Source organism: Pteronotus mesoamericanus, unplaced genomic scaffold (genome assembly GCF_021234165.1).
Source record: "Pteronotus mesoamericanus isolate MK-2021 breed Mesoamerican mustached bat unplaced genomic scaffold, CSHL_Meso_final contig_2, whole genome shotgun sequence".
In the NCBI taxonomy this organism is placed as follows: Eukaryota; Metazoa; Chordata; class Mammalia; order Chiroptera; family Mormoopidae; genus Pteronotus; species Pteronotus mesoamericanus.
The window spans coordinates 26,817,690-26,843,094 of NW_026555084.1; the positions used below are offsets into that span (position 1 = coordinate 26,817,690).

Here is a 25,405-nt window from a genome sequence, read left to right on the forward strand (position 1 = left end):
CGGGGTCCTCAGGCGGCTTCCCCAGGAACTCAGTGGGTCCCTGCTGCTGGAGTCAAGGGAGGAGAGACCCAGCGTGGCCTCTGGGTGTGGCCACTGGTGGGGACGAGTCTTGAGCCCCCTTCTCCCCACTCCCAAGACCTGGCAGTGTCGTGAGGTGGGTGGTGTTGGGGAATCAGGCTCCATGGGCACCTGTCAGACCCAACCGACAAGGAGGGGAAGCGCCACGACCACAGCAACCACGAAGAGGCTAATGCGGAAAGCCGGCATTTACTCGGGCCTCACAGCCTCGAGGCTCCCCACGCCTCGGAGCTCGTCATCCACCTTTACTGAGAAGTGGGACTGCCTCTTCTTGGGCAAGTCTTCAAGCATCAGGCCCAGCACGTGCACAATCTCGTAGTACAGCTCCTGAAGCCTGGAAGTGCGGCAGGAGGGGGGGCATGAGCGTGGGGCTGGGCCCCGCACATCGCACCTGGGCAGGCACCACACCTGGCAGGTGAGAAAGGGCAGGAAAGAGCCAGGACTTCAGAGCCCCATCAGGCTGGACTGGAATCCAGACCCGCCCTTCTACCTGTGGCCCCCGGAGTAAGTTCTTTTTATCACATGAGTCAAGTTAGAGACAACAAACTCCTGGGCTGAGTGAGGTGACCATATGGAGGGGACCAGGCACTGCCTGGCCCGCTCTGGGCCAGGAGGGGTACTCCCTGATGCCCCCCAGCCCCGGTAGTTCCTCCAGTCCACAAAGCCCTCCAGGGGACTTCTGTTGAGAAGCCGGGCCAAGTGTGTCCTTCCTTGTTCCAAGAGCCCACTGTGGCTCCCTAGAGCCCACGCCTAGGCCCCCTTCCTGCAATTAAAACCCCGGCTAATGTCCGCTGAGCACAGCTCCGGGCCAGGCCCAGCTCACATCGTCATGGAATCAGTCCAGCAGCCCTTCACATGGCAGGTGGGAAAGGGGCGGAGATGGCCCGAGTCACAGAGGAAGGTTTTGGCTGAACCAGGTCAGGAGCCTCGGCTCTTGGCTCACCAGCCATGCTCTTTCCTCTGCCCTTGAAAGGGGCGGGCAAGGAGGGGCCGGGGCGTCAAAGGAGCCAGCGCTGAACACAGGCCAGGGCAGGCTGCAAGGGGCAGGGGGCACAGTCGCCACAGCCCTGGGCCTGTCCTCACGCCAGCCCAGCCCTGTGCACTCACGGAGTCCTGCACGGCTAAGCAGGGCCTCGCTCCACCCGCCCGGCTCGTTGGCCATCCTGGCCCTTGCTCCCCCAGGGCACCGGAAACGCTCCACCTCAAGGAAGCAGGGGACCGGGAGACACCTGGTCTCCTTGGGCCAGGGGCAGTGGGGCTGGGACTGACTTGTGGATCGTAGTGTCCTGGTTGTCCAGAGTGGACAAGTAGACGTCGATGAAGGGTAGGCTGGTGCCAAAATCATCCAAGACCATGGGGTCAGTGTGCCGCAGGGTCCTCTTGAAGTTCTCCACCAGCTCAGTGAAACTTCTGTAGTCAACATTTTTCTAGAGAGGGAAGAATAAAGAGTCAACAATAAGGAGGAGGTGACATCCAAGATGCACAGAGACCTGGGGACCCTCCACAGGGGCCCCAGCAGAGCTGACCTTGACCCCAGGACGAGTCCTGAGCCTAATCCCAGTCACCTGGCCCCTTCTGAGCCCGGACTCCCGGCCCGAGGTAACCTCGTGAGCCACCGTCACTGACGTCAGGACGGATGACACAGAAAGGAAACCGGGAGAGCCTGAGTATGGCTCACATGGCCTCGTCTGCCCTGAACAAACCTCGAACAATCAAGAAAGGCAGATGTCTTTGCCTCAGAGAGGAGGCCGAGGAGGGATGCACGCACCACGTGCAGGAGACAGGGACCGCGGTTCCGAGCCGGGCAGAGCGCCCCAGGCGCGGCACAGGGGGCTCAGAGCCCAGCCCCAGTGGCTGGATCCTGCCCAACAGACACTCCCCAGCCTGCTGTGCTCTCTGTGTTCGGTTTAGAATGGCCTCACTCGCTCAGAGGACGGGGGCCTGCGCCCATCTGGCACCCAGTGAGCCGCAGTAACAAGAGCACAGCAGGCAGAGAGCCCAGCAGCGCAGCCGGCCGGGCCCCGGAAGGAGGGAGATTCTACAGTCTGAGCACTCCACGCGCTCACAGGTCCAGAGAAGTACTAAGCACCGAGAGTAAAGCCTGCCCTCTCCACAGGCCCTGAGGCCCCTCTTCCTGGCCATTCCGCCAGCCTGTCTGTCCATGTATCTGTGTGTCCACCTGCCGGGGAGACCACACACCTGTGTCTGCATCAGCCTGCTGACCTCCTCTTGCTGCCGCTTCATGATCACCTGCTTCTCTTTCAGGAGCGTCATGTGCCTCTCCAGCATCAGCTCCCGCTCAAACTTCTTGATGGAGTCCTGGAGTCAGCGGAAGAGGTGAGCGAGGGTTCTCTCTGCACACCCGCCCCCAGGCCTTCTCCCTCCCTAGCCTCACACTGCGGCTCAGACCCCTTGGCAAGAGGACCCGCAACTCAGGCTGCCGATGCAGCTGCAGTGGCGTCCCAAGCCCCTGTCTCCTGGCCGCCACCATGAGGCAGGGAAATGCACTGGCTCAGGGAGGGGTAGGGTTGGGTGGAGAGGGGCCCCCTTGGCCACCTGCCCTCCACTTCAGGAGGGAGATAGCTCAGGGCCCTCCCTGCAGAGTTGGGCCCAAACCCCCGACCCTTACACACGCAGCCTCACCTCAGTGTGGATGATCATCACCCCCACAAACATGCTGAGGAAGATGAAGGAGGCAAACAAGATGAAGGTGATGGAGAATGCTCGGCTCAGAGCAAAATTCTGGTCGTCCAGCTTCCCCTGCAGGTCTGTCCAGCCATCGACCTGCTCGGGCGAAGGGGGGGCATGCCAAGCGCCAAGGCCCGGGGAGGGGGCCTCCTGCTCACCTACCTTATGGGAGCCCCCACTCCACTAGGCGGAGGCCGGCGCCGCCTCCATATCAGCCCCTCAGCAGCCCCCAATCCACTGACTGCAGTGCATACGTGGCAGCTTGGGGTGCAGAGCACCACTGGGCGGGGGCCCTTCTGGCCAAGGTGCCCCGAGGGCTCTTCTCCAAAAGGCTTCCCATCCTTCTCCAAAGACACTGCCTCTCTGCCAGGAACTCCTGTGGAAGGACTCCAGTCTTTCCAGAGTCCAACAAAGTCTAGACTTCTAGGCTTGGGCTTTGCAGGCTTATTCTGCGTGGATCTGTGACAGCCTGTTCCAAAAAGGCTATGTGACGTGGGCTTCACTTCTAAATTAAACTTAATCCAAATGAATCACCTTTCGAGAACCCTTTGAAATTTTTACAACTCTGTAAGACCAGTGGGAATGCTCTAGGGCATCACAAGATTAGAGACAGAGATGGACCCTTGGCCAGAGCACTTACTCCTGCCTCAGTTTCCACGGCCCAGCGAGGTATCTGAACATGGGAAAGGCCCAGCATGTCCACACACTCACACCAGCTGGCAGTCCCTTCTCAAGGAGCCCCCGCCCCCGCCCCAACCACTGTTCCCAAACACAGTACCGTCGCCAGGCTGAAGAGGGTGAAGAAGGCCTGAGCCAGGTTCCCCCAGTTATTCAGGTTGCCGCCATCTGGACCTCCGAACAGGCAGAAGCCCAGGACAGCGAAGATGTACATCAGGATGAAGAGCAGGGTGAGCACGGAGGCCACAGTGTAGGCTGTCTGCCCAATGGCGGTGATGAGCGTCTGCAAGGCAGAGGGGCCAGGCTAGGCAAGGCCGCGGCAGGGCGGGGCTCAGGGGACCACGGCGGTCCCCAGATCCAGTGCCCTGCCTGCCCATAAACGGTTGGATGGAGAGATGGAGGACTCTGCCCGGACTGAGCGCTGGACCAGCCGAACGTTCCCAGCGCCTGGCCTCCGCCCTCTGCCATCTATGGGCAGATCGTGTGCCGCCTCAGGTCTGGGGGCTCCCCCCATCAGCACCACTAACTGCCCCGCTCGGACCCCTGCCCGGCTCCACGAGCGATCATGCCGAGGTGTCCTGCCCCTGCTTCTCACCAAGGGCCAGCCCTGAGTGCCCCTCCAGGCCCCAGAAGAAGGGAGGGGCCGCTCAGGGAGCGGGAATGAAGAGGACGGAGAGGAACGTGGCTTCCCATTCTTTCTGGGCCCCACTTCACGGGCAGGTCTCTGTCTTGTGACCTCAGTCCAGCCTCCCACTGCATTGCCCACTCCTGGGGCGCACACTGCACGGCTCCTATCGTTCACTCTTCACGGCCCGGAATCCCGCATGTCGTAGGTGCTCGGTATATGTGGACTTGCCTAGACGCTGCCGCAGACATCGCGTCAAGGCCGCCAGGTGTCACCTACCCTTCTTGCCATTTCAAGACGAGGGACCAGAGGCTCAGAGAAGAGAATGGCTTGGCCAGGCTCCAGAACAGTGGCGGAACTGGGACCAACTCTCAAGCCCTTTGGCCCGTGCACCGCCTTCCACCACTAAGGCCCCTTTTCCTAAGCCAGGAAACCGCTGATTAGCTTAACGCTAGGAAAGCAGGTACCTGACAGAGCTGGGACCCAGGACACTGTCTCGGAATCTCTCCCTCAGGCTCCACCCCATCCTGCTGTCATCCTGGGGGCCTTGGCCCCCGCCACCCCCCAGGCCTCCTCGTGCCTTGACTTCCTCGACCCCAGCGACCCTTGCACCACATTAGACCCCTCCTCCCTTGGTGCCCAACACCTGGAAAAACCAGGCTTCGCTTCCTACTACGTGGTCACTCCTCACCGCCTGGTGCTCACCCCCCCAGGGACCCCCAGTTTTCTCTCCTGACCACCTGCCTTACTCTTGAATCTACATGACATCAACTCCAATGCCCAGAACCTCAGGCTCTCCCCTCCCCACTCCTAGGTCACATTGCAGGGTCTGTCTCTAGCCTACAACCAAGGGGAGCCCGACTCAGGTTTCAAAAGGACGGGTGTCATGATTTCATGCCCGCTTTGGAGATTCCCCCAGTTGTTAGGGCATTTTGGTTCTGAAACTCTCAATAGTATAGGAAGCCATTGCAGGAACCCAGGTAAAGGTGGATGGTGGCGGAGAAAAGATGATGACTATGGGAATGAGAAGAAGTGGACGTTCAGTAACTATTTAGGAAGCCATACAACAGGGCTCTGGGAGACAGGAGTCAAAGCTTACGCTCAACTGTGTTACTTGGAAGTTGAACAGGGTTGGGGAGGGGGGCCTTTCAGCAAAAGACAAAAGGAGGAGCCAGGGTTTGGGGCTTGAGAGAGGGGGCCGGGGAGCGAGTGATGACTCCCCGCTGAGACGTGCCGAGTTGGAGGAGCATGCAAGATGTCCAGGAGGCAGTTGGGGGAGGAGGTCAAAGAGGGAGGCATGGGAAGGTGGAGACGCCCGGAAAGTGGAAGAGGTGACCCCAAAGGAATATGCAGAGAAGAGAACTCAGGGCATGGTCCTGAGAAAACAACACTCAGGAGCCAGGCAAAGAAACGTACCTGGAAAGTCACGCCCAAGAGGCAGGAGGAAAACCAAGAGAAGGCAGTGACGAGAGAAATGACCAGTGGACTTGATGACAAGGAGGTTGCTGGCAACCTCAGAGGGACTAGTGACTTTGGAGCGGAGGGAGGAAGCCAGGGCGTAAGTGCCAGACAAGGAAAGGGGGACTGGGAGTACAGACACTTCTTTGCAAAGCCTTGCTGCGAGGAGGAGGGGGAGGCTGGACTACACCGCCTGGGAAGGTGTGTGACCCCATGAGGGCAGGGGATGAGTGAATGGGGCTTTGTGGCTGGGCAGCCTTTTCACATGGTCCTGATCTTTCCCCCAGGACCGGGGCTCCCCGAGTGTCCGTTCTGGGCCCTAGACAGGCACCAGGCTGGGCCAGGAACAATCTCTTGGCAGAACAGGCTAGCACACCCTCACTGGTCACATAAGAGCAAACCAGCCCCTTCCTAGAGAAGCAGGGACACAGGGCGCAGGGCCAGGGCAAGCCTCCTGCGTCCAGGCTGATGCCCAAGGGAATGGCAGGTCAGCTCTAACATGTGAGCTGGTCACGCCATGACTTCTCAGCAGGAGCAGCATTTCCAGAGCTGTCTGAACCGAGTAATGAGAATATCCCCGTCAAAAGCAGCAGATTTTTAGCTGTTTGGAGAAATCAGTGAGTGGCCTGGGCTACCAGAAAGCTAGAACCCCCCTCCCCTGCCCTGGGCATGTAGTTTGAAGAGTTTGCACCTAAGAAAATGGTACAGTTTGCGGATTGGCAGAGAGGAAAAGTTCAGGGGATTCTAGAGTCAGACATGCCTTCCAAATCTCAGCTCCAGCATCTAACTGCTGAGAGACCTTGGGCCTCAATTTCTTCATCTCTAAAATGGAGCTAATAATGTGTTTCCTACCACTGTTAAAAGATTAAATGAGATATTAGTAAAGATCAATCTTCCATACAGTAGGACTCACTAACTGGATGACAGTAGTCCAATTATTATTTTATCGGGGGCTGGTGGGCAGGCAGACCCTGACACCGGCACCCCCAGAACCACGGCCCCCCCAAGTTGCTCACCCGGATGCCACGGCTATAGGTAATGAGCTTGAGGATGCGCAGGGACTGCATGCCATCAGCTATGTTGAGGTAGGGGTAGTGCTTGCCCTTGATCTTGCGGAGAGCGTAGGGGATTGAGAGATTGACAATCATCATCACATCTAGCAGGTTGTAGCCATCCTTCCAGTAGTTGATGGGGTCCACGTAGACCTTCATGTAGAACTCAGCACTATAGATGGACACAAAGATGATCTCTGAGATCTGTAGGGGTGGCAAGGTTTGGAGGGTCAGAGATAGATGATTGATTAATAGATAGATAAATAGATAGATAGATAGATAGATAGGAAGGGAGGGAAGGAGGTGGAGGGGGATCTATTTGTTGTCCCACTTATCTATGCATTCATTGGCTGATCCTTTTATGTGCCCTGACTTGGGATTGAACTTGCAACCATGGTGTATCAGGGTGACTCTCTAACCAACTGAGCTACCTTGCCAGGGCCTCTAAATATTTTTTTTCTATTTTATTATTAGAAATGTTATCTTTTTTTGTTGCTGGTATATTAAATATATTTCAACTTGTTTATTAATCATATAGCCAACAAACTTGCTGGACTTTTTATTAACTTTATTAATTAATAATTCTTTCAGATTCTTCTGGGATTTTTATGCAGGAATCATATCACTTGTGAATAATGATAGTTTTTCACTTTCTAATCCTTAAATGTTTTTTCTTTTTCCTGTATTATACATTGGTTAAGACTCTAATATAAATCTTATCAATAATAACTGGAATGCTGCTAAAGTTTCACAACTTAATGTGAATATTGATATAGGTTTTTCACAGGTACCCTTTATCAGGTTAAAAATAAATCCTTCCCATTATTAGTTTGAAGTTCTTTTTTTCAGTTTGCTAAGTTTTTCTCGTGAACAATATTCATGATATACTTTTTTCTGCACCTCTTGAAATGATCTTACAGGGTTTTTTTCTTTTTTAATATTTTAAGCTGGTTAATAAAATGTGTCAATTTTTCTAATACTTGCATCCCTAAAGAAAAGCAACTTGGTAATGGTACATTATCTTTTTGAGAGATTTTTAAAATTCAGTTTCCTAACATTCTGTTTTGAATTTTTGTGTCCAACTTCATCACATTGGGTGTAATTTTCCTTCTTCATACCGGCCTTGTGTAGTTTTGGCATTAAGGTTCACAAAATAGATTGTCTGTGGACAGGGTAGATACACTCATTTATTTATTACTTAAAGTATTTTATAGGTCTGGAATTACACGTTCCATGAATATAAAACCATCTAGTCCAGGTTTGTTTTGAGAGATAAAAAATTTTAACTACTAATTCAACACTTTATCACCATTAAAGGACATGTATGAACATAGAAGATGAATGCAGGTTTTGCTTTTTTTACTGAGACAGTTTTGTAACCTTTTTTCCTAGAAAATTGTCTTATTTCAGCTAGGTTTTCAACTTTATTGGCATGAAAGTATTAGATTTCTGATATCAAATATACCTGTAATTTCCTGTTATAATTCCTAACAGGTTTCGGGGCTTCTATTTAGCTTGTCTCATGAAAAAAGTTATTTTAATTATTTTCTAAGATCTGACATTTGGCTTTATTGATACTTTCTATTGAATCTTTTGTTTTCTGTTTCTTTCTTTTTGGTCTTATCTTTACTATTTCCTTTCATCTACATTCCTTCTTTTTCCCTTCTATGTCCCTTTTTTCTTCTTTTTTGATATTATTCTATTGTTCTTTTCCAACAGGTTAGCTCATTAATTTTCAAAATTGAAATATACTTCATGTGCCATAAAATTCATCTTTTTAAACTGTAGAATTGCGTGCTGGAGGATTAGTTTTTGCTTTTTGCTTGTTCATAAGTATACATACCATGACATTTCTATTTTTGACCATTTTTGTGTGTACAATTATTTCAGTGGGATCAAGTAGATTTACGATATTGTGCAACTATCACTACAATCCATTTCCAGAATTATTTCACCACCTCAAACAGAAGTCCCAAACCCAACGAACAATACTGATTATAACCTCTCCCCTCTGCTCCTAAGAAACTCTATTCTACTTTCTGTATGAATTTTCCTATCTTAGGTACTTCATTTAAGTAGAACCACACAGTATTTGTTTCATATGAGGTTTCTCTTAACATAATGTTTTCAAGATTGATCCACATTATAGCATGTAGCAATTTCATTCCTTTTAAGGCTGAATAATATTCCATTTCCTTTACCCATTCATCAATTGGTGCACATTTGGGTTGCTTCTACTTCTTGGCTATCATGAATAATGCTTCTATGAACATTGGCGTACAAGTATCTGAGTCTCTATTTTCAATTCTTTTGGGTATATACTTAGAAGTGGAATTGCTGGATCATGTGGTAATTCTATGTTTAACTTTTTGAGGAACTGCCAATCTGTTTTTTTATGGTTGATGAAATCTTTTATTTCTATAAGAAATCTACAGGGCCCTAATTTCTCATATCCTCACAAACACTTATTTTCCATTTATGGTTGTTTTTATACTAGCTGTCCTAATAGGTATGGAGTTGTATCTCATTGTGGTTTTGATTTGCATTTCCCATTCTAATGCTTAGTGATGTTGAATATATTTTCATGTGCTTATCGGTCATTTGTGTATCTTCTTTGGAGAAATGCCTATTCAAGTCTTTTGACCTTTTTTTGAAATCGGTCACTCTAGATCATTGAGTTGTAGAAGCTCATTATATTTTCGGGATATTAGTCCCTTTTCAGATATATGATTTGCAAGTATTTTCTCCCATTCGGTGGGTTATTTTTTCACTCTCTTGATAGTGTCCTTAGATTCCCAAATGTTTTTATGTTGATGAGTCCAAATTACCTATTTTTTTCTTGTTACCTGTGCTCTTGATGTCATCTAAGAATCCATTGCCAGATCCAAGGTCATGAAGACGTACCCCTATGTTTTCTTTAAGAGTTCCGGCTTTTATACTTAGGATGCTGATCCATTTTGAGTCAGTTTTTGTATATGGTATGAGAAAGCAGTCCAACTTTACTCTTTTGTAAGTGGATATCGAGCAGTCCCAGCACCATTTGACGAAAAGACTATTCTTCCCACTGAATGATCTTGGCACCCTTGTGAATCAGCTGGCCATAGATAGTCGGACTCATGTCTAGAATCTTAATTCTATTCTACTGGTCTATGCATATGTTGATCCTAATGCCAGTACCACAGTTTTGATGACTTTATCTTTGCATTAAGTTTTGAAGTCAAAAAGTGCAAGATCTCCCACTTTGTTCATTTTCAATATCGTTTTGGTCATTCAGGGCCGCTGGCACATCCATAGGAATTTGAGGACCTGCTTTTCAATTTCATTTTTTTAAGAGGCTGTTAAAATTTTGATAGGGATTGTAACGAATTTGTGGTTTGTTTTGGATAGTTTTACGTCTTAAACCTCCTAATCCATGAATAGGGTGTCTTCCCATTTATCTAAGTCTTATTTCTTTCAGCAATATTTTATAACTTTCATTATACACATCTTTTATTTCCTTGAGTAAACTTACTCATGAGTATTTTATTATTTTGGATGCTATTGGAAATGGAACTTTTTTTTTTAATACAAGTTTATTTCTGTATCATGTGAAATCCACTCTGGGTTTGCATGACTCTAGAGAAGCTGTGCACAAGCTGGCTCAGCACCTCAGGCGGCCTTGATCTTGGGGCACCACCGCGGCCATGCGGGTTCCATGACGGCCAGGGAAAGGAAGAGGGGCCTGGAGAACCAAGCACTGTGGTTACATGCTTCACCCTGGAAGTGACACATACTTCTTTAACTCACATTTCATTTGCCAGAACTGCTCACATGGTCACCTAACTTCAAGAAGGGTCAAGAAACATAACCCGTCTCTATCCACACGTAGATGAGTACTGGCTCTTGGGGAACATTGGTAATAATCTGCCATGCCATTCTAAATAAATGGTCGCCATTGCAAGAGGTATATATCTTTTTAGTGAAAGCTTGTAGTAGATGTTATAGAGGTGCCGCGTCTGTCCAGGTCACAGAACCAAGGTGACCCGAGAAAGAGCCCTGGACATCCGCCAGGCAGTTCTACTTATTATAAACCATGTCACTGTGAATGGGTTCACCTCTGTGACCTCTGGTTTCTCCATGTAAAGTCGTCCTCATTTCTGCCACATAGAATTGTGAAGGCTAAATAACAGCATGATGCTTGGTACAGTGCCTGGCTAGCGGTTCATCCCAGGGGGCAGACATTATTATTTCTGTTCAGGTGACATTTATAGTCTTATTCAGTTTTAGCTTATGAAGGAGCTGAATTTCCAGGTTCTCCAAAATTATCATCGGTGCTGTAATTATTGACATGTCCAAAGGCTTTCTCGTCAGTTGGTCCTACAAAGCTCTCATCATTCTAACCCCAGGCCTGAGGCCAGCAGCACACCTGCAAGTGAGGAAATGGAGTTGGTCCATGGCAAAGACACTGCAAAACCTGGAGCTTTTAATTCCAGTAACTGCCTATTTATTAGAACCAATTATGTAAGGATTTTTTAAAATTCATTAGATTGGGGACATATCCTGGAGCTTTTACGTAACGTTTCAGCGCACCACATCAGATTGAAAGTTTTCACACTTTTCCCTGTCGGGACATGCATGGAAAATGTACGGCATATCCCATGTGTCACTCCTGGCACACTGGCTCTTCGGCCCTTCAGGAAGTTACTGAAATGCAAATGAGAGTGACATTATTAAAGATGTAATCTTGAATCATTCTAATGTCTAAAAAGTCGATTGTATCCAGTCTTCAGAATGTGCAGATTAGGGGCATATTTCCAGTGTCACGACACTCCATTTGAGAAATGCCACCTTAGGCATTGGTACTTAGAACCCAGAATTTTGGACACATACATTGGGACTTTAAAGAAGCCATTCTCAGAGCTGCAGGCTCAGTGCCGAGAGCAAGCCGTCGTCTTTGCGGAGAGCAGCTCCTGGCGGTGCGCAGTGTGTGGCAGTCCCGCTTTGCAGGGCGCCCTGAGATCCACAGCCACGGAAGAATCCTCCCTTTTATTGGTCTTTGCTCTGTACCTTGGAGCAATGAGGTATCATCCAGTCAGCAGCCACATCCTCCTTGTTTGGCTCTTATCTCTTCTTATAGTATTTCATGGTGGACTTTTTCCTTCTTTTGGATGAAAGACTTTTGAAGTAAAATGCAATCAATATTTCCAGCAGTTCCCAAGAACTCTGAGTCTGCCGTTGAGTAGGGGGAAGCCCTGCCCATGGTAGCTGCTCAGCGGCCCAAGAGCTATGCCACCCCATGCTGGCTGCTGGTCACGTCTGACGGGGTCAGCGATGGGGCAGGCTGGACTTTCTCCACCTCCTTATCTTCCAGGTCCTCCCCGCTACAAACCCACTCCAGGAACCTGGAACTTTCTTAATTTTCTTTTCACATTGTTCACTGTTAGTGTATAGAAATTAATTGATTTTTATTGATGGTCTTGTATCCTGCAACTTTTTTTTAAAGATTTTATTTATTTTTAGACAAAGGGGAGGGAGGAAGAGAGGGAGAGAAACATCAATGTGTGGTTGCCTCTCACATGCCCCTTACTGGGGACCTGACCCACAACTCAGGCACTTGCTGTGACTCGGAATCGAACTATTGACCCTTTGGTTCACAGGCCAGTGCTCAATCCACTGAGCCACACCAGCCAGAGTGTATCCTGCAACTTTGCTGAATTTGTTTCATAGCTCTAATAGGTGTGTCTGTAGCATTTTTTCTTTAATCCTCACCCAGGGACATTTTTCCCCATTGCCTTTATTTATTTTTAAGATTTTATTTACTTATTTCTAGAGAGAGGGGAAGAGAAGCATAAAAAGAGGGAGAGAAACAGCAATGTCGTTGCCTCTCGAGCGCCCCCGCCTGGGGACCTGGCCCGCAACCCAGGCATGTGATCTGAGTGGGAATCGAATTAGTGACCCTTTGGTTCATAGGCCAGCACTCAATCCACTGAGCTACACTAGCCAGGGCTCCCCATTGCTTTTAGAGAGGAATGCGGAGAGACAGAGAGAGAGACAAACATCGATGTGAGAGAGAACCATTGATTGGCTGTCTTCTTGTGATCCTCAACCTGGGTACATGCCCTGACCAGGAATCAAACCTACGACCTTTCAGTCTACAGGACAACATTCCAACCAACTGGGCCACACTGGCCAGGGTACATGTGTATTCTTCAAGATTTTTTATATATAAAATCCACTGCTGGGATTATACCCTAAAAATCTCAAAACACCAATTCAAGAGAACCTATGCACCCCAATGTCATAGCAGCACAATTTACAATAGCCAAGTGCTGGAAGCAACCTAAATGCCCATCAGGAAATGAGTGGATCAAAAAACTATGGTACATTTACACAATGGAACACTATGCAGCAGAAAGAAAGCAAGCTACTACCCTTCACAACAGCATGGATGGAACTGGAGAGCATTTCGCTAAGTGAAATAAGCCAGAGGGTGAAAGACAAATACCATAGGGTCTCACCCTATAAGGGGAACCTAATCAACAGAACAAGCAAGGAAAATATAACCAGCAACATGAAAGAAAAAAAACCAACAGTAAGGAGAGGGAAGGAGGGAGAGGGGTAAAGGGGAAAAGAAGGGGAGGGGTCAAATCAAAGGACATGTATAAAGGACCCATGGACAAAGCCAAAGTGGGGAAGGATTGAGGGTGGGAGGTGGGGGAAGGGGGGATAGGGAAAAGCGGTGGCGGGAAAATGGAAACAAATTATTTGAACAATAAAAAATTTTTTTAATTCAGAAAAAAAAGAAAATCAAGTCATCTGCTAATAAAGACAATTTCCGTTCTTCCATTCCAGTTTGGATACCTTTTATTTCTTGTCCTTGCCTAACTACTCTAGTTAGAGCTTTTAGTAAAGTGTTTGAATAATGGTGAAAGCAAGGATTTTTGTCCTGCTCATCTTAGGAGGAAAACTTTCAGTTTTTTCACTATGGAGTATGAGGTTAGCTGTGGATTTTTTAATAAATATCCACTCTCAAGTTAAAGAATTTCCCTTCTGTTTCTAGTTAGTTTGTTTCCTACAGCCAACAAAACTTTTGTTAGTTTGTTTCTATTGGCATGGAATATCTTTTCATTCTTTGACTTTCAACATATTTGTATCTTTGAATCAAAAGGTATGAGATTTTTTTAGCATCAACTGAGGTAATCATGTGGATTTTTTCCTTCATTCTATTGGTGTATTACATTGATTTTCATACACTGAACCTTGCATTATGGGATAAATCCTACTTGGCCATGGTGCATAATCCTTTTAAGTTGCTGCTGGATTCATTTTTGTTAGTATGCCACTAAGGATTTTTGCATTTGTATTCATTATATTCTTCTGTAATTTTTTTTAATGATGTCTTTGTCTGTCTTTATTATCAGGGTTAATGCTAGCCTCATGGAATGAGTTCAAAAGTAGTCCCTCCTATATTTTGGAAGAGTTTGAGGATTAGTATTCATTCTTTTTTAAATGCAAAGCAGAATTAACTAGTGAAGCAATTTGATGCTGGGCATTTCTTTTTGGGAGGTTTTTGATTAGTGATTTAATCTTTTTACTTGTCATGGTCTATTCCAATATGTCTGTTTTCTATTTCTTCTTGAGTCAGTTTGGTAGTTGGTTTGTTTCATCCTAGGTTACCAATTTGTTAGCATACAATTGTTTATTGTATTCTCCTATAACCCTTTTTACTTCTGTATGGTCAGTACTAATGTCCTTTCCTTTGTATTTCAGGAAATTTGAGTCTTTTGTTATTTTTCTTAGTCAATCTAGCTAAAGACTTGCCAATTTGGTTGATCTTATTAAAGAACAAATTTTTATTTTTCCTCTGTTTCTCTATTCTCTATTTTGTTTATCTTACTCTAACCTTTTTTATTTCCTTTCTTTTGGTAGCTTTGGTTTTGGTTTGCTCTTCTTTTTGTAGTTCCTTCAGGTGTAAAGTTATTCATTTGAGATCTTTCTTCTTTCCTATGCAGGCATTTACAGATATAAATTTCCCTCAGAGCTCTGCTTCTGCAGCATCCTATAAGTTTTATTATGCTGTGTTTTCATTTTGTCTTAAAGTACTTTTCTAAACTCCCTTGTGATTTCTTCTTTGACCTATTGGGTATTTAAGAGTGTGTTGTTTATTTATTTATTCTGTTATGTTGTTTAACTCCCATATATTAGAAAAAATTGCAAGTTTTCCTGTTCTTATAGTTTTAGTTTCATCCCATTGTCAGAGAAGACATTTTGCATGATTTTAGTATTTTTTTAAATTTGAGACTTGTTTTGTGCCCTAACATATGGTCTACACTGAAGGATGCCCTATATGTACTTGAAAAAACCTTCTCTTCTCAATGAGTAGACCCTTTTCAATATACAATGTTCTTCTTTGCCTCTTCTAAGAGTTTTTGCTTCAACGTCTATTTTGTCCAGTGTCAGCATAGCCAACCTAGCCCTCACTTGGTTTCTATGTGCATGAACTATTTTTTACTTTTCACATTCAACCTATTTATATCTTTAGATCTCAAGTGAATCTCTTGTAGACAGCATACGTGTGCTTTTTGATGATCCCATCTGTCTTAATTGTAGAGTTTAATTCACTTACATTTAAGGTAATTACTGATAAGAAAATATTTCTGGCACTTTGCTATTTTTAAAAATGTCACATCTTTTTTTGTTCCTCAGTTCCTCCATTACAGCTTTCTTGGGTGTGCGTGCATACGCGTGTGTGTTCACAGTGTACCATTTTCATTCCCTTCTCATTTGTTTTTCTGCATATTTTTATTTTCTTGGTGGTTACCTTTGGGATTATAACTAGCCATGACACCTGGGATGCTAAGATGGGCTTTGAGACGAGAGTCCCCCATTTCCCAGGTCCTAGCACCTGAATATAACCATTTTCCTGTACATCAGCACCTGCCTCTTGGATATTGGCTTTTGTAGCAGCGGTCCGCTGGGCCTGCATTTTGTTACAGATTCTTGTATGTGCCCTGACTAGCAACTGAACCCACAACCTTGGTATATCAGGACAACACTCTAACAATTGAGCTACCCAGCCAGGGCCATACTCCCAGATTTTAGAGTGTATTTCAAAAGCCCTTAGAATTTTTTTTTTTTACAGAAAATTTTCTTAAAACAACATGTCTTAAAAATTACATAATATTTTCAGAAAATAGGTGAAACAGAAAAAGAAAAGGATCCATTTTGTCTGCTTACCTCACCAAATTTGAACAAGTTGTATCTTGTTTCATAATCAGTCCACAAGACCAACAAGAAAGCATTCATTGAGATGGTGCTAATCATAATTATCTTAAATAGAGGACTCATTATGACTTTCTTCACAAATGCCTGACATTGAGTATCTTTCCTCCTGTCAAAAAGTTGAATAAGAGGTATGATTATCTCACAGCAGAGCTAGATCCCCAAACAATGCACCCTTTTTGGTAGGAACTAGATCTGCTTTCCCTCTTCTGTGAGTATAAGTTCATTTATACTTTCAAATTGCAATCCAATACTGGCTGAACGACCCTTGAAATGTGAATGATGATCACTTAGTGGGTCTGTCTTCAGGCAGTTCCTCAGTTCTTTCTCTCCAGACCTCTGAAGCAGAATGGGTACCACTCCTTCTCAAGCAAAAAAAAAAAAAAAAAAAAAAAAAAAAGCACCACCTTCATTTACTCAGTCAACAATTTTTTTTATTGAGAAACTACTATATGGCAGGTATTACAGCAGGCACTGCTGATATAACGTGAGCAAAACTAAATGTTGTCAGTCTAGTAAGGAAAATGGATAATAATCAAATAATCACCCAGACAAGTGCTTACAAATCAATGATAAAAAAACTAAACACTCTAAGAAAAAATATGGGCAGACACAGTCAATTCATGAAAGAAATGCAATGACAATAAACTTTCCCCAAAGTGTTCAGCAGTACTACTAATCAGGGAGATAGAAATTAAGTAAAACTATTCTTATTCCTTATAAAATCAGCAAAGACTCCAACATGGTAACATTTAATGCAGGCAACAGTGTACCGTGATAGAGCTTTGTCATAAACTGCAAGGGGGAATGTAAACTGACACTTTTCTGAAAAGCCTGTTCATTTCCTCTGACCCAAGGAATCTACCCCCGGAGAATACAATCTGAAATGCAAACAGTGACTTGCGCCAAGTATATTTATTCCAGCAGTATTTATGGGAAGAATTTAAAGTCTTTATAAAAAGAGATTGGTTAAACAAATTATTGCATATCCACCTCATGGAATATTATACAGATATGAAAATGTCTGTGCATTTTTCATGATTTAGAAAAATGTTTATGATCCACTGAATAGCAAAACACAAAAACAAAACATGATACAAAATCCTCTACTCATTATCTCAACTGAGCAAAAATGGGTAGAAAAAACTTGGCAGAAAATACGTCAAAAGGTTGATAGTGGTGAGGTTGTAGGTGATTCTTTTTCCTGTTTGTTCATATTTATCTTTGCTTTGCAATTTCTCTCAAAGAGTATAACTTTTTCCTATTATATATAACAAATGAACAATTCTCATAACAGTAAAAAAAATACGGAACGTATATACTGCTATAATGTATACAAACAAGATACATAATTTTCATTACCTTTTTTGAGATAGGGTCGGTTACCCAAAAAAATAAAATTAAATTAAAAAGCCTTTAAATTATCTAACACAGTTAACAAGAAAGGACAAAATGAAGGCAAACTAGTCATTCAGTCTACAGGCCAAATAAGAGCGTGACCAAATATATGACTGAACCAGCCAGTCCTGACCCTACACCCAAAGAAGTGACATGTCTGGCCAAGCCTAACCCAGCCCACCAGTCAGAGATACCAGGCTGTCGAGGACGTGCACCTCAGTCTGAGAAGTGCATGAGCACCGACGGGAAGAGGCTCAGAGCCCTGCCCCCACTGCCATTTCCTAACAAGCAGAAGAAATGGAGAATATTTACTGAAACGTCTTGAATCTTGCACAGAACATTGTCAATGCGTTATACGACTGGGAACTAGAAACGACTCTTGTGCGGGTCTGGCGATCGAAGTATCGAAACATTTTCCTAACTTTCAATTTTTACTCCTCGCTTTTATCATCCAACAAAAAACCTCTGCTTAGGGATTTCCTCGCTGTCTAGATTCCAGAGGCCGCAGAGAAGGGTCCACGGGGAGAATCCTTGCTCTGTGAGGTCACCCTTGGACATTCTAGTACGTTACTAGCCGGCAGGCCCCTCGAGGGGCAAGTTCTGCAGTCAGTCTCTGCACAGATCCTCTCTTCCCAAGGGGATTGGGCACCTCAGTTCAGCAAAAGGGTTATGAGTAACCCACAGCTGTGCAGCTCCAGGCTCTAGTTAAGAGACACCAGAGACAGGCTAGATGAAAACTCCTTCTTCTTCACAAGTGTCGTATCTGACAGACAAAGGCCCTTAATAATGTTATGGTACATTAAGGCTAATAGAAGAGGGGAAAGCAAAGTCATCTGAGGTTCTAAGAGCAAGGGAACAGCCTTGGAAAAACCTGGAAGGGCAAGGAAACGTTTTGATGGGTTTGGAGCTAGAACCTAAGAAACGAGGCTAACTGGGGGCACAGGCCGTATGTGTGTGAACCACCTAGAGTGGAACAAGCGCATGGGGCAGAGGTGCTTTACATACAGGAGCCAATAGGATTTTTTGACCTGTTCAGTCCTTGGGATTAATATATTCTCCTTGCTCTTCTACCCCTTCGGTTTTTAAGGCAAATCAAGACAGAGGGATGTAGGTAGCCCTGTTGTACTAAATCTTTAGTGTCTAAACTGGTCAAATTCCTGGAAACCTAAGTTCTTGGGCCACAAGAAAAAAAGTGACCACCCAGCTGTCCCAGGTGTTCAAACACAAGGGCAAATGACCATTCCTTGTATGAAAGACTCCTGTAGGCAACCAATATACTAAACTGGGAAATAACATCTTATTTACTCAATTCCTTTATTTAAAATCAACAGTCAAGCTTTAAGAATAACTTTGATTAACATCCCCAAGATTCAAACTTTAGTCTCATCTCGTCTGTCGACATTCTCACTCTCAGGGGTCAGCTCCTCCTACACCTCCTACGGCCTCCTTCGGGCATATGCCTCCTAACTTAACCTCTGGGCCCCTGCCCCATATCCCCACCGTGGTCTCTTAGAGCAGTTGCGTGGAGAGAGCCTGACTCAGTTCTGTTTTTCCTGTCTCAATACATCCATGTGCCAAGTTCCATTAGAGGCATATGGAAGGCCCTTAATAAGCGTGTGCTATATGAATATACAAATGAATGGCCCCAGGGACCCTTATGCTCATTCATGTAGCTGAACACAGTGGAAATCTACTTTCAGGGATGCCAGTGATACATTTCTATGCCTTCTCCCTTTAAGCATGGCAGCAATGCTTTTGGGGAGAACTGGAGAAGAGAATGAGAATATACAGAATTCTTCACGATGCTCGCAGAGGTAAGGAAGGGTGGCCGGCTGGGCGCAGCCCAGAATAGCCCCGCTGTCCTTAGCGCGCTGCTTCAGCACAGCCCACCACTGCAGACGGAGCTTCTGCAGTCACCGGTGAAGCCTTCTCGTGTGGGCCTGAAACTCGCTGCTGAGTGGAATCAGAGGGGACAAGCTAATCAGGGTCTACTGAATCCAGATCTTCTCGTGAAGTCGTGGGCATCCTGGGGTAAGAAGCCAGAGGGCCACCCTTCTGCCCGTCAGCAGCGACTCGCACTCTGCCCGCCTTGGGGACTGCACTCAGCAGCGGCATTCGACGGGAAGTCAGCAGTCAGCAGGCACGGCCGCTCGGCGACTCCAGTCTCCTGGCCAGGAGTCCTTCCTTTAGTAACTGGCATTGAAACACAAAGCTCACATATTACAGCCAAACCCCATAATAGTTCTTGCTGTTTTGCAGGAAATTTAAAAAACCTGAAAGTTACAGAGTTCACTTAGTATACTTTCGAATGCTAAGTCAGTGTAAAGGCTGCTTCACACCAACACCAGCAGTCCGAGACTTCAGTACACTAACAAAGGTCAGGGTCTGCGTCCAAAAGTATACAGGCCACTGTTCCTGGTATAAGCACAAGCATAAAAACTGTGCCTATTCTATGTACCCAAAGGTTTCCTAAATCTTATCAATGTCAGAAAGTAACTATTATTTTCAGAATTTTCATTCATTTCATTTTAGAAGAGGACAAGATGCTGGCCCTGGTTTGTTATCTATGGAGATCATGCAAGGGGTCATAGGTCATGTCTACTTAACTCCCCTCTACTCCAGTGATCATTTAGAAAGAAAATGGAGGAAAACCAAAACTTACCACAGCAGAGACGCCAGTGCCATCACACAAAGATTTGGAACAGAAGGGAACTTGGGGCCTCCAACCTTGCCAATGCCTCTTTTAAGCTGAAATGTCAGTTACCGGAAACAAGCCTTGGGACTCGTTCTTTTGGAATTTACCGCCATGAGTATTTCCACAGACTTGGTATGGGACCTTTGGTCCTCTATAGTAAAGTCTGTGAGTGCCAGCAGATGCAACACCTTTAACATGAACCTTCTGTTAAACTTCCATAGAGATGCTAATCAGTAGCTGTATTCTCAGGTCTTCAACCACTGCAGTTCTGAGCCATGTCCTACTTCCTCTAGTGTGCGGTGTGTGGGGTGTGTTAACAGCCAATGAGATTAGCCTCTCAGACTCAGAATACATTCCAAAGACGAGGAAAGGTTTCCATTCAGGGAACAATGAAACAAGTTAAATTGTACCGCAAGAGAGTAAACAAACAAATCCAGAAGGTGGAATGTTCTACAGGACCCCTGACCCAGTTTTTGCAGTAAGTCAATACCACGGGGAAGGCGGAGGGCAGGGAGGAGAGCTTGCTTGCTCTAGGTGGGAAGATTAAAAAGACACAACGACCAGATGTGATGGGGAGACTTCATGTGGATCCTGATTAGAACAAAATCACTGTCCAAACACATTCTTGACCTTCAAGGCAATTTGATTTTGCCCGGCTATTAGGTGATACCAAGAAATCATGGTTTATTTTGTTAGGTGTGATAATGGCATTCTGGTTTATACAAGAAAATGACCATATTTTCCAGAGATATTTACTGAAGGATGTAGGGGTAAAATGAAATGCTGTCAGGGGTTTGCTCTTAAATACTTTAGCAAAGAAAAGGGAAATGGGGGATTATATGAAGTAACTGGGGCAAACTCTTGGATTCAGTGTGCTATTCACTCTTTTAAAATGTGTATTTTTTCGTCATGTTTAAATACTCATGTAAAAAATTGAAGCACTGAACTAAAAATAAAATGGTAATAAAATATATAAAAGTCCCTGAAAATCTATAAATAAGGGTTTATAAAAACACATAGATTTGCCTTTTCCTCTAAAAAAAAATACTGAGGAGCACAAGTCCGAGCACCCAGGCTCGGGTCCCCAGCAGCCACAGAGCCCGGGGCGCCTCTCTTCCCGCCCTGCACCCCCAGCACCCCCAGGGCAGGCTGCCCGGGCCCGCCTCCCCGGCCACCGGAGCCCGCCAGGAGCCCGCTTCAGAGCTCCCTCGTAACGTGCCCACAGGGCTTCTCAGGCTGGAGGCGGGGGCGGCGTGGGGAGTGAATGTTCTGGCCTCTGAAGTGAGGTGGGTTACAAAGATGATCCCTATTACATCCGACCACAATAATCCTTCAAGGGGTTCCCACATGTTCCTTGGATAAATATATACAGGGGTGGGCAAAAGTAGGTTTACGGTTGTGAGTACACAAAACATGGAGTTTATCCTTGTATTATTATCACTTATTGTGTTTATTTGAATTATTTCCATATGAACAACTGTAAACCCACTTCTGCCCACCCTGTATACATTTTTCAATTTTCATTTTAAGCTCATTAATAAGAACGCTCCTGAGTTCCTTCACAGAATGTTATTACAATTTTATTATTTTTATTTTTTTAAAGACTTTACTTACTTATTTTTAGAGAGAGGGGAAGGGAGGTAGAAAGAGAACGAAACATCGACGAGTGAGAGAGACACTAATTCATTGCTTCCCATGCGCCCCCAGCTGGGGACCTGGCCTGCAACCCAGGAATGTGCCTCAACTAGGAACCAAACTGGTGACCTTTCAGTTCGAAGGCCCACAGAGCCACACCCGCCAGGGCCGCCATTTTTAAGTAACAGGTTGCTTCCTGTTCCCCTTTACTCCTGTCAGAGACACACAGAGTAAACAGAGCTCTTTCCTGGATAATACCCGAGTAGCGTCCAGCTCAACAGCAATAGAGCTCCAGTTCAGAGGTCACAGCAAGCAAATGATGAAAACAAATGACCTTTGGCCCCTCCTTAACTCAGTCATTCAAATGCTGACCTGAATAGTTGGCCATTTTTGACTGTGAACCCTTCTATTGTCCCACCTTTCTGGAAGCCATAGACAAACACTTGTCCTCTCCCTTCGACTCCCTTCAACAAGGCAGGCCAACCAATTTTTGTGACTCTGTAGTTTAATTAACTACTTAATAACAGCAGCTGAAGTCTACATTCATAAGAATTGTTACAGATGGTTAAAAACCCTTTAGCTACAGAGTCCTTCATTATTTTTCTATCTCACGACTATTCTCCAACACACTGCATTTGCAAAGCCCCCATGATCGCTTCAATTTCTGGGTTATAAAATGGGTAAATGCTCCCCCACCTCAATTTCTGGTCTTTAAGAATGCTATTCCTCTCTCTTTCTGAATATCATATCATTAATATAATTACCTAGGTTGGTTTGCCTTATATATGTGATTTAGATATAATAAAAAATACCTCAGACTCAAATGTAAATCATTTTGTATTTAGCACTGATTTTATAAAAATGTGGTATATAAAGTTGAACTTAAATTTACAACTTAATTTGTTCACGTTAATCACCTTCAAAATATACTGCACCTGAGATGTGTATACGATTTTACATGCATTTTGAAAGAAATCACATAGAAGCAGCTGCTTTTTCAATAAACTTGGCCAGTTTCACGTCTCTTTTGGTCAGCTGACCACAGTCATGCGAAGTGAGAGTTATCTGGACCTAAGGAAAGAGAGAAGCAGTTTTTAAAAACCTGACCTGTGATTCATGGTATTCTTCCGTGGTTCAGAAATCAATCTATATTCCAACATTCATATTTAAGAACTGAAGAGATTAAATGATTTAGAAAACATGAATAAGCACAGCATTTCCAAAGCCCAGGAAACTGCAGGGGCACAGTCTGCTTCACGCCGCACCCAGAGGTTGTCCGGGGGTAGAAAGGTTCTCTCACACGAAGGGCAGTTCAGCTGCCAGAATCTCAAATCTTGTCTCTTGAGAAAAAAAGAGACCGAGGTTCCATTTGAACTCCCATTACTTTAATTACACCCACTATTTTCAGGCCACTGAAAAAAACCAAGCTATCAAATGTAGTATCTTAGCAAGGTTAAAAAAGCCCATTTCCAAATTAGGGAAGTAAAGTGGGGGTGGGATGAAGGAACAGATTCTTACTTCTTGACAAATCAACTAAAAGGCAAAAGCAAAGTTATAGGCAAAGAGAGGTTAACTGTAGAAGAAAAGTTTATACTGATACCTGCATGCTCTGAATTATCCTAATAAGTCACAAAAATATCATGAAATATTCTCTTTATTCAAAGAGGACTTTCAAAGAGAAAAAAGAACTCCACAGAAATCTAGACAATAAGGCATTCTAAATGGTATGACCATAAAGGCAAGGACTTTGAGGGAGGCTGATTCTTGTCACTGTGCCCCTTAAAACTGCTTGATGCAGTCTTTCCAGCCTGCTCTTTGTCTTAAGCAAGGCCAGTCCCACTAAGGATACAGCATTTAATAAATAATTATTATTTAAAGCATAGTTCTTAAGATACTTATATCAATGAGATAAATAAGGCCATATCTTTCTTACTTGCTATCATGTCTTTCAATAATTTACTTTGAGGGTTTAAAATTTTATCTACATGGCTGATATTCAAGTTTAATTCAGGAGCCTAATATAATATAGCCCAACTTTCATATTAGTTTCAAAGGGGACAAACAGGAAAATAAAGGGCTTAGTCCCTGTTCTCGAGCAGATCCACAACTTTGTTACTAAATTACAATAATACACATAGATTCTGAGAAAAAAAGAAAAAGAGAATACTTTCCTAAGTACAATGACACTTAGCTGCACAGGATGAGAAGGGAGAAGGAAGTTTCTTATACTCCGTAAGTAAGAAAGGTGATCCCAAAGTAAGGCAGCTTCATTACCTTGTTGTACGCATTGAACCATTCCGGGTGGTGATTCATCTTCTCTGCTTGTAGAGCAACTCGGGACATAAAGCCAAACGCCTGCAGAAGATGAAGTCGAAAGTGATTACTGACGCTGCCCTCTGCCCTGGACCTGAGAGAGACCCCAGAGCAATCCAGCCAGATAAAGGCATGGCCAGGATCCTTAGGGAAGCCCGGAGAAATCAAATATGAAAGGGATTGCTCTCTGCAGAGCTGGGGTAACGGTGTAGCAGGACCGTGACCTGCTGCTCCATGGTGAAAACAATCAGGCTCAAATAAACAAAGCAGGAAATTGGTCTCACCCAGTGACCTGTCTGGACTGTTTAATTGTCCTCAGGACTAGACTCTCCAAAATAGCCCGGGAATAATTTCCCTTCAACCCAGTGCCCTGGACCCACTGGCTGGCCCCAGATCTGAGCAGCCACTTTTCTCGCAGTGCTGTTCCTTTTGTTTTCAGCAGCTGGGTTGCTCCCGAAGGTGTCGACGTCAGAATGTCTCCTGAGTGTGTCCTAAGCCAGGCACTGGCAGAAACGAACAACTTCCCTATTCCACCTCTCAGGCAGGGCAGGAAGGGAGGAAAGACTATTTTTATGGACACCCAGAGTGAAACAGCAAAGCCTGGCTTGCCTGCTCCAGGCCTTCTGCCCCTGCCCAGCACTGCCACCCCGAGGGGAGGGCCCCGCCTCTCAGCAGAGGGCTGCGGCCCCGCCACAGGTGTGGGCACCTGGAGGGCTGTCTTCACGCCACAGGGGACCTGCACACCTAACTTTGTCAAGCACAAGGCAAACTTGTCCTGAGAGGAAAAAATCCTTTTTTTTTTCTTTTGCCTGCTTTCAAATTTTTATGAGGGTAACTGCAAACAATAGGAGAGTCTGTCTCTATTATGCCCAGAAGGCAGGAATAGTTGGTAAGCCTCTAAGGTAAGGTCACATTAGTCACAAAGTTACAGTGGAATTCACAGAGCAGTCTTCACTACAGCCACGAAATAAATACTTAACTTTATTACACCATCCAGAAAAATCAATCTAATGCTAGTTGTGTTGTCTTTGGATCAACGAATGACAAAAGAGCATATTTCCAAGTTAACAGTGAGAAATACGGAAGATGCCATTTAAAATAATTTTTTGTCATTCATAATGGTTCCTGTCTCCAAATCCACTTTATTCAGGATAAAGATTTCCATCTTGACATTTAAGGCCCAAAGGTTTTCCCTGGTTAGGAAAAGGAAGAAAATCCAAGCGAAATCCATCTAACCACATACGGAATTGTCAGCAGGAAGGCAACACTCACTCTCCCGCCCTTCTCTCTGCATGCAGGGCCCCCCTTATCCCCAGTGTCGCTTCCCCTGGTTTCAGTTGCCAGCGATCGACCGTGGTCTGAAAATATTAAATGGAAAACTCCAGAAATAAGCAACCCCTACGCTTTAAATTGTGCACCACTCTCAGCACCGTGATGAAACCCTGCACTGTCCCCCTCCCTCCTGCCCAGGACGTGAGCCCTCTCTTTGCCCGGCACATCGCCGCTGCGCATGCCGCCCGCCGT

At 45.2% G+C, this 25,405-nt stretch overlaps 2 protein-coding genes across 5 annotated transcripts in view; both read right to left on the minus strand.

Annotated features, from left to right (window-relative positions):
- Positions 1–267: 267 nt before the first annotated feature.
- CATSPER3 (cation channel sperm associated 3) lies at positions 268–19,923 on the minus strand. The gene is made up of 8 exons (XM_054567859.1): positions 19,901–19,923; positions 15,796–15,949; positions 6,544–6,783; positions 3,545–3,727; positions 2,722–2,862; positions 2,278–2,397; positions 1,348–1,505; positions 268–412 (listed from the first exon to the last, which is right to left on the minus strand). The coding sequence occupies exons 1-8, from the start codon at positions 19,921–19,923 to the stop codon at positions 268–270; spliced, it is 1,164 nt and encodes a 387-aa protein (XP_054423834.1).
- A 2,132-nt stretch (positions 19,924–22,055) lies between these two features.
- Positions 22,056–25,405, minus strand: part of PCBD2 (pterin-4 alpha-carbinolamine dehydratase 2) — a 55,645-nt gene continuing 52,295 nt past the window's right edge. For all 4 annotated transcript variants that reach the window (XM_054568437.1, XM_054568435.1, XM_054568436.1 and 1 more), the window contains 2 exons: positions 23,843–23,923; positions 22,056–22,639 (listed from right to left, as the gene is read on the minus strand). In XM_054568437.1, coding sequence (XP_054424412.1) covers positions 22,544–22,639; positions 23,843–23,911 — 165 coding nt within the window. In that variant the 5' untranslated portion in view covers positions 23,912–23,923 and the 3' untranslated portion in view covers positions 22,056–22,543. The remainder of the gene's footprint in view (positions 22,640–23,842; positions 23,924–25,405) is intronic.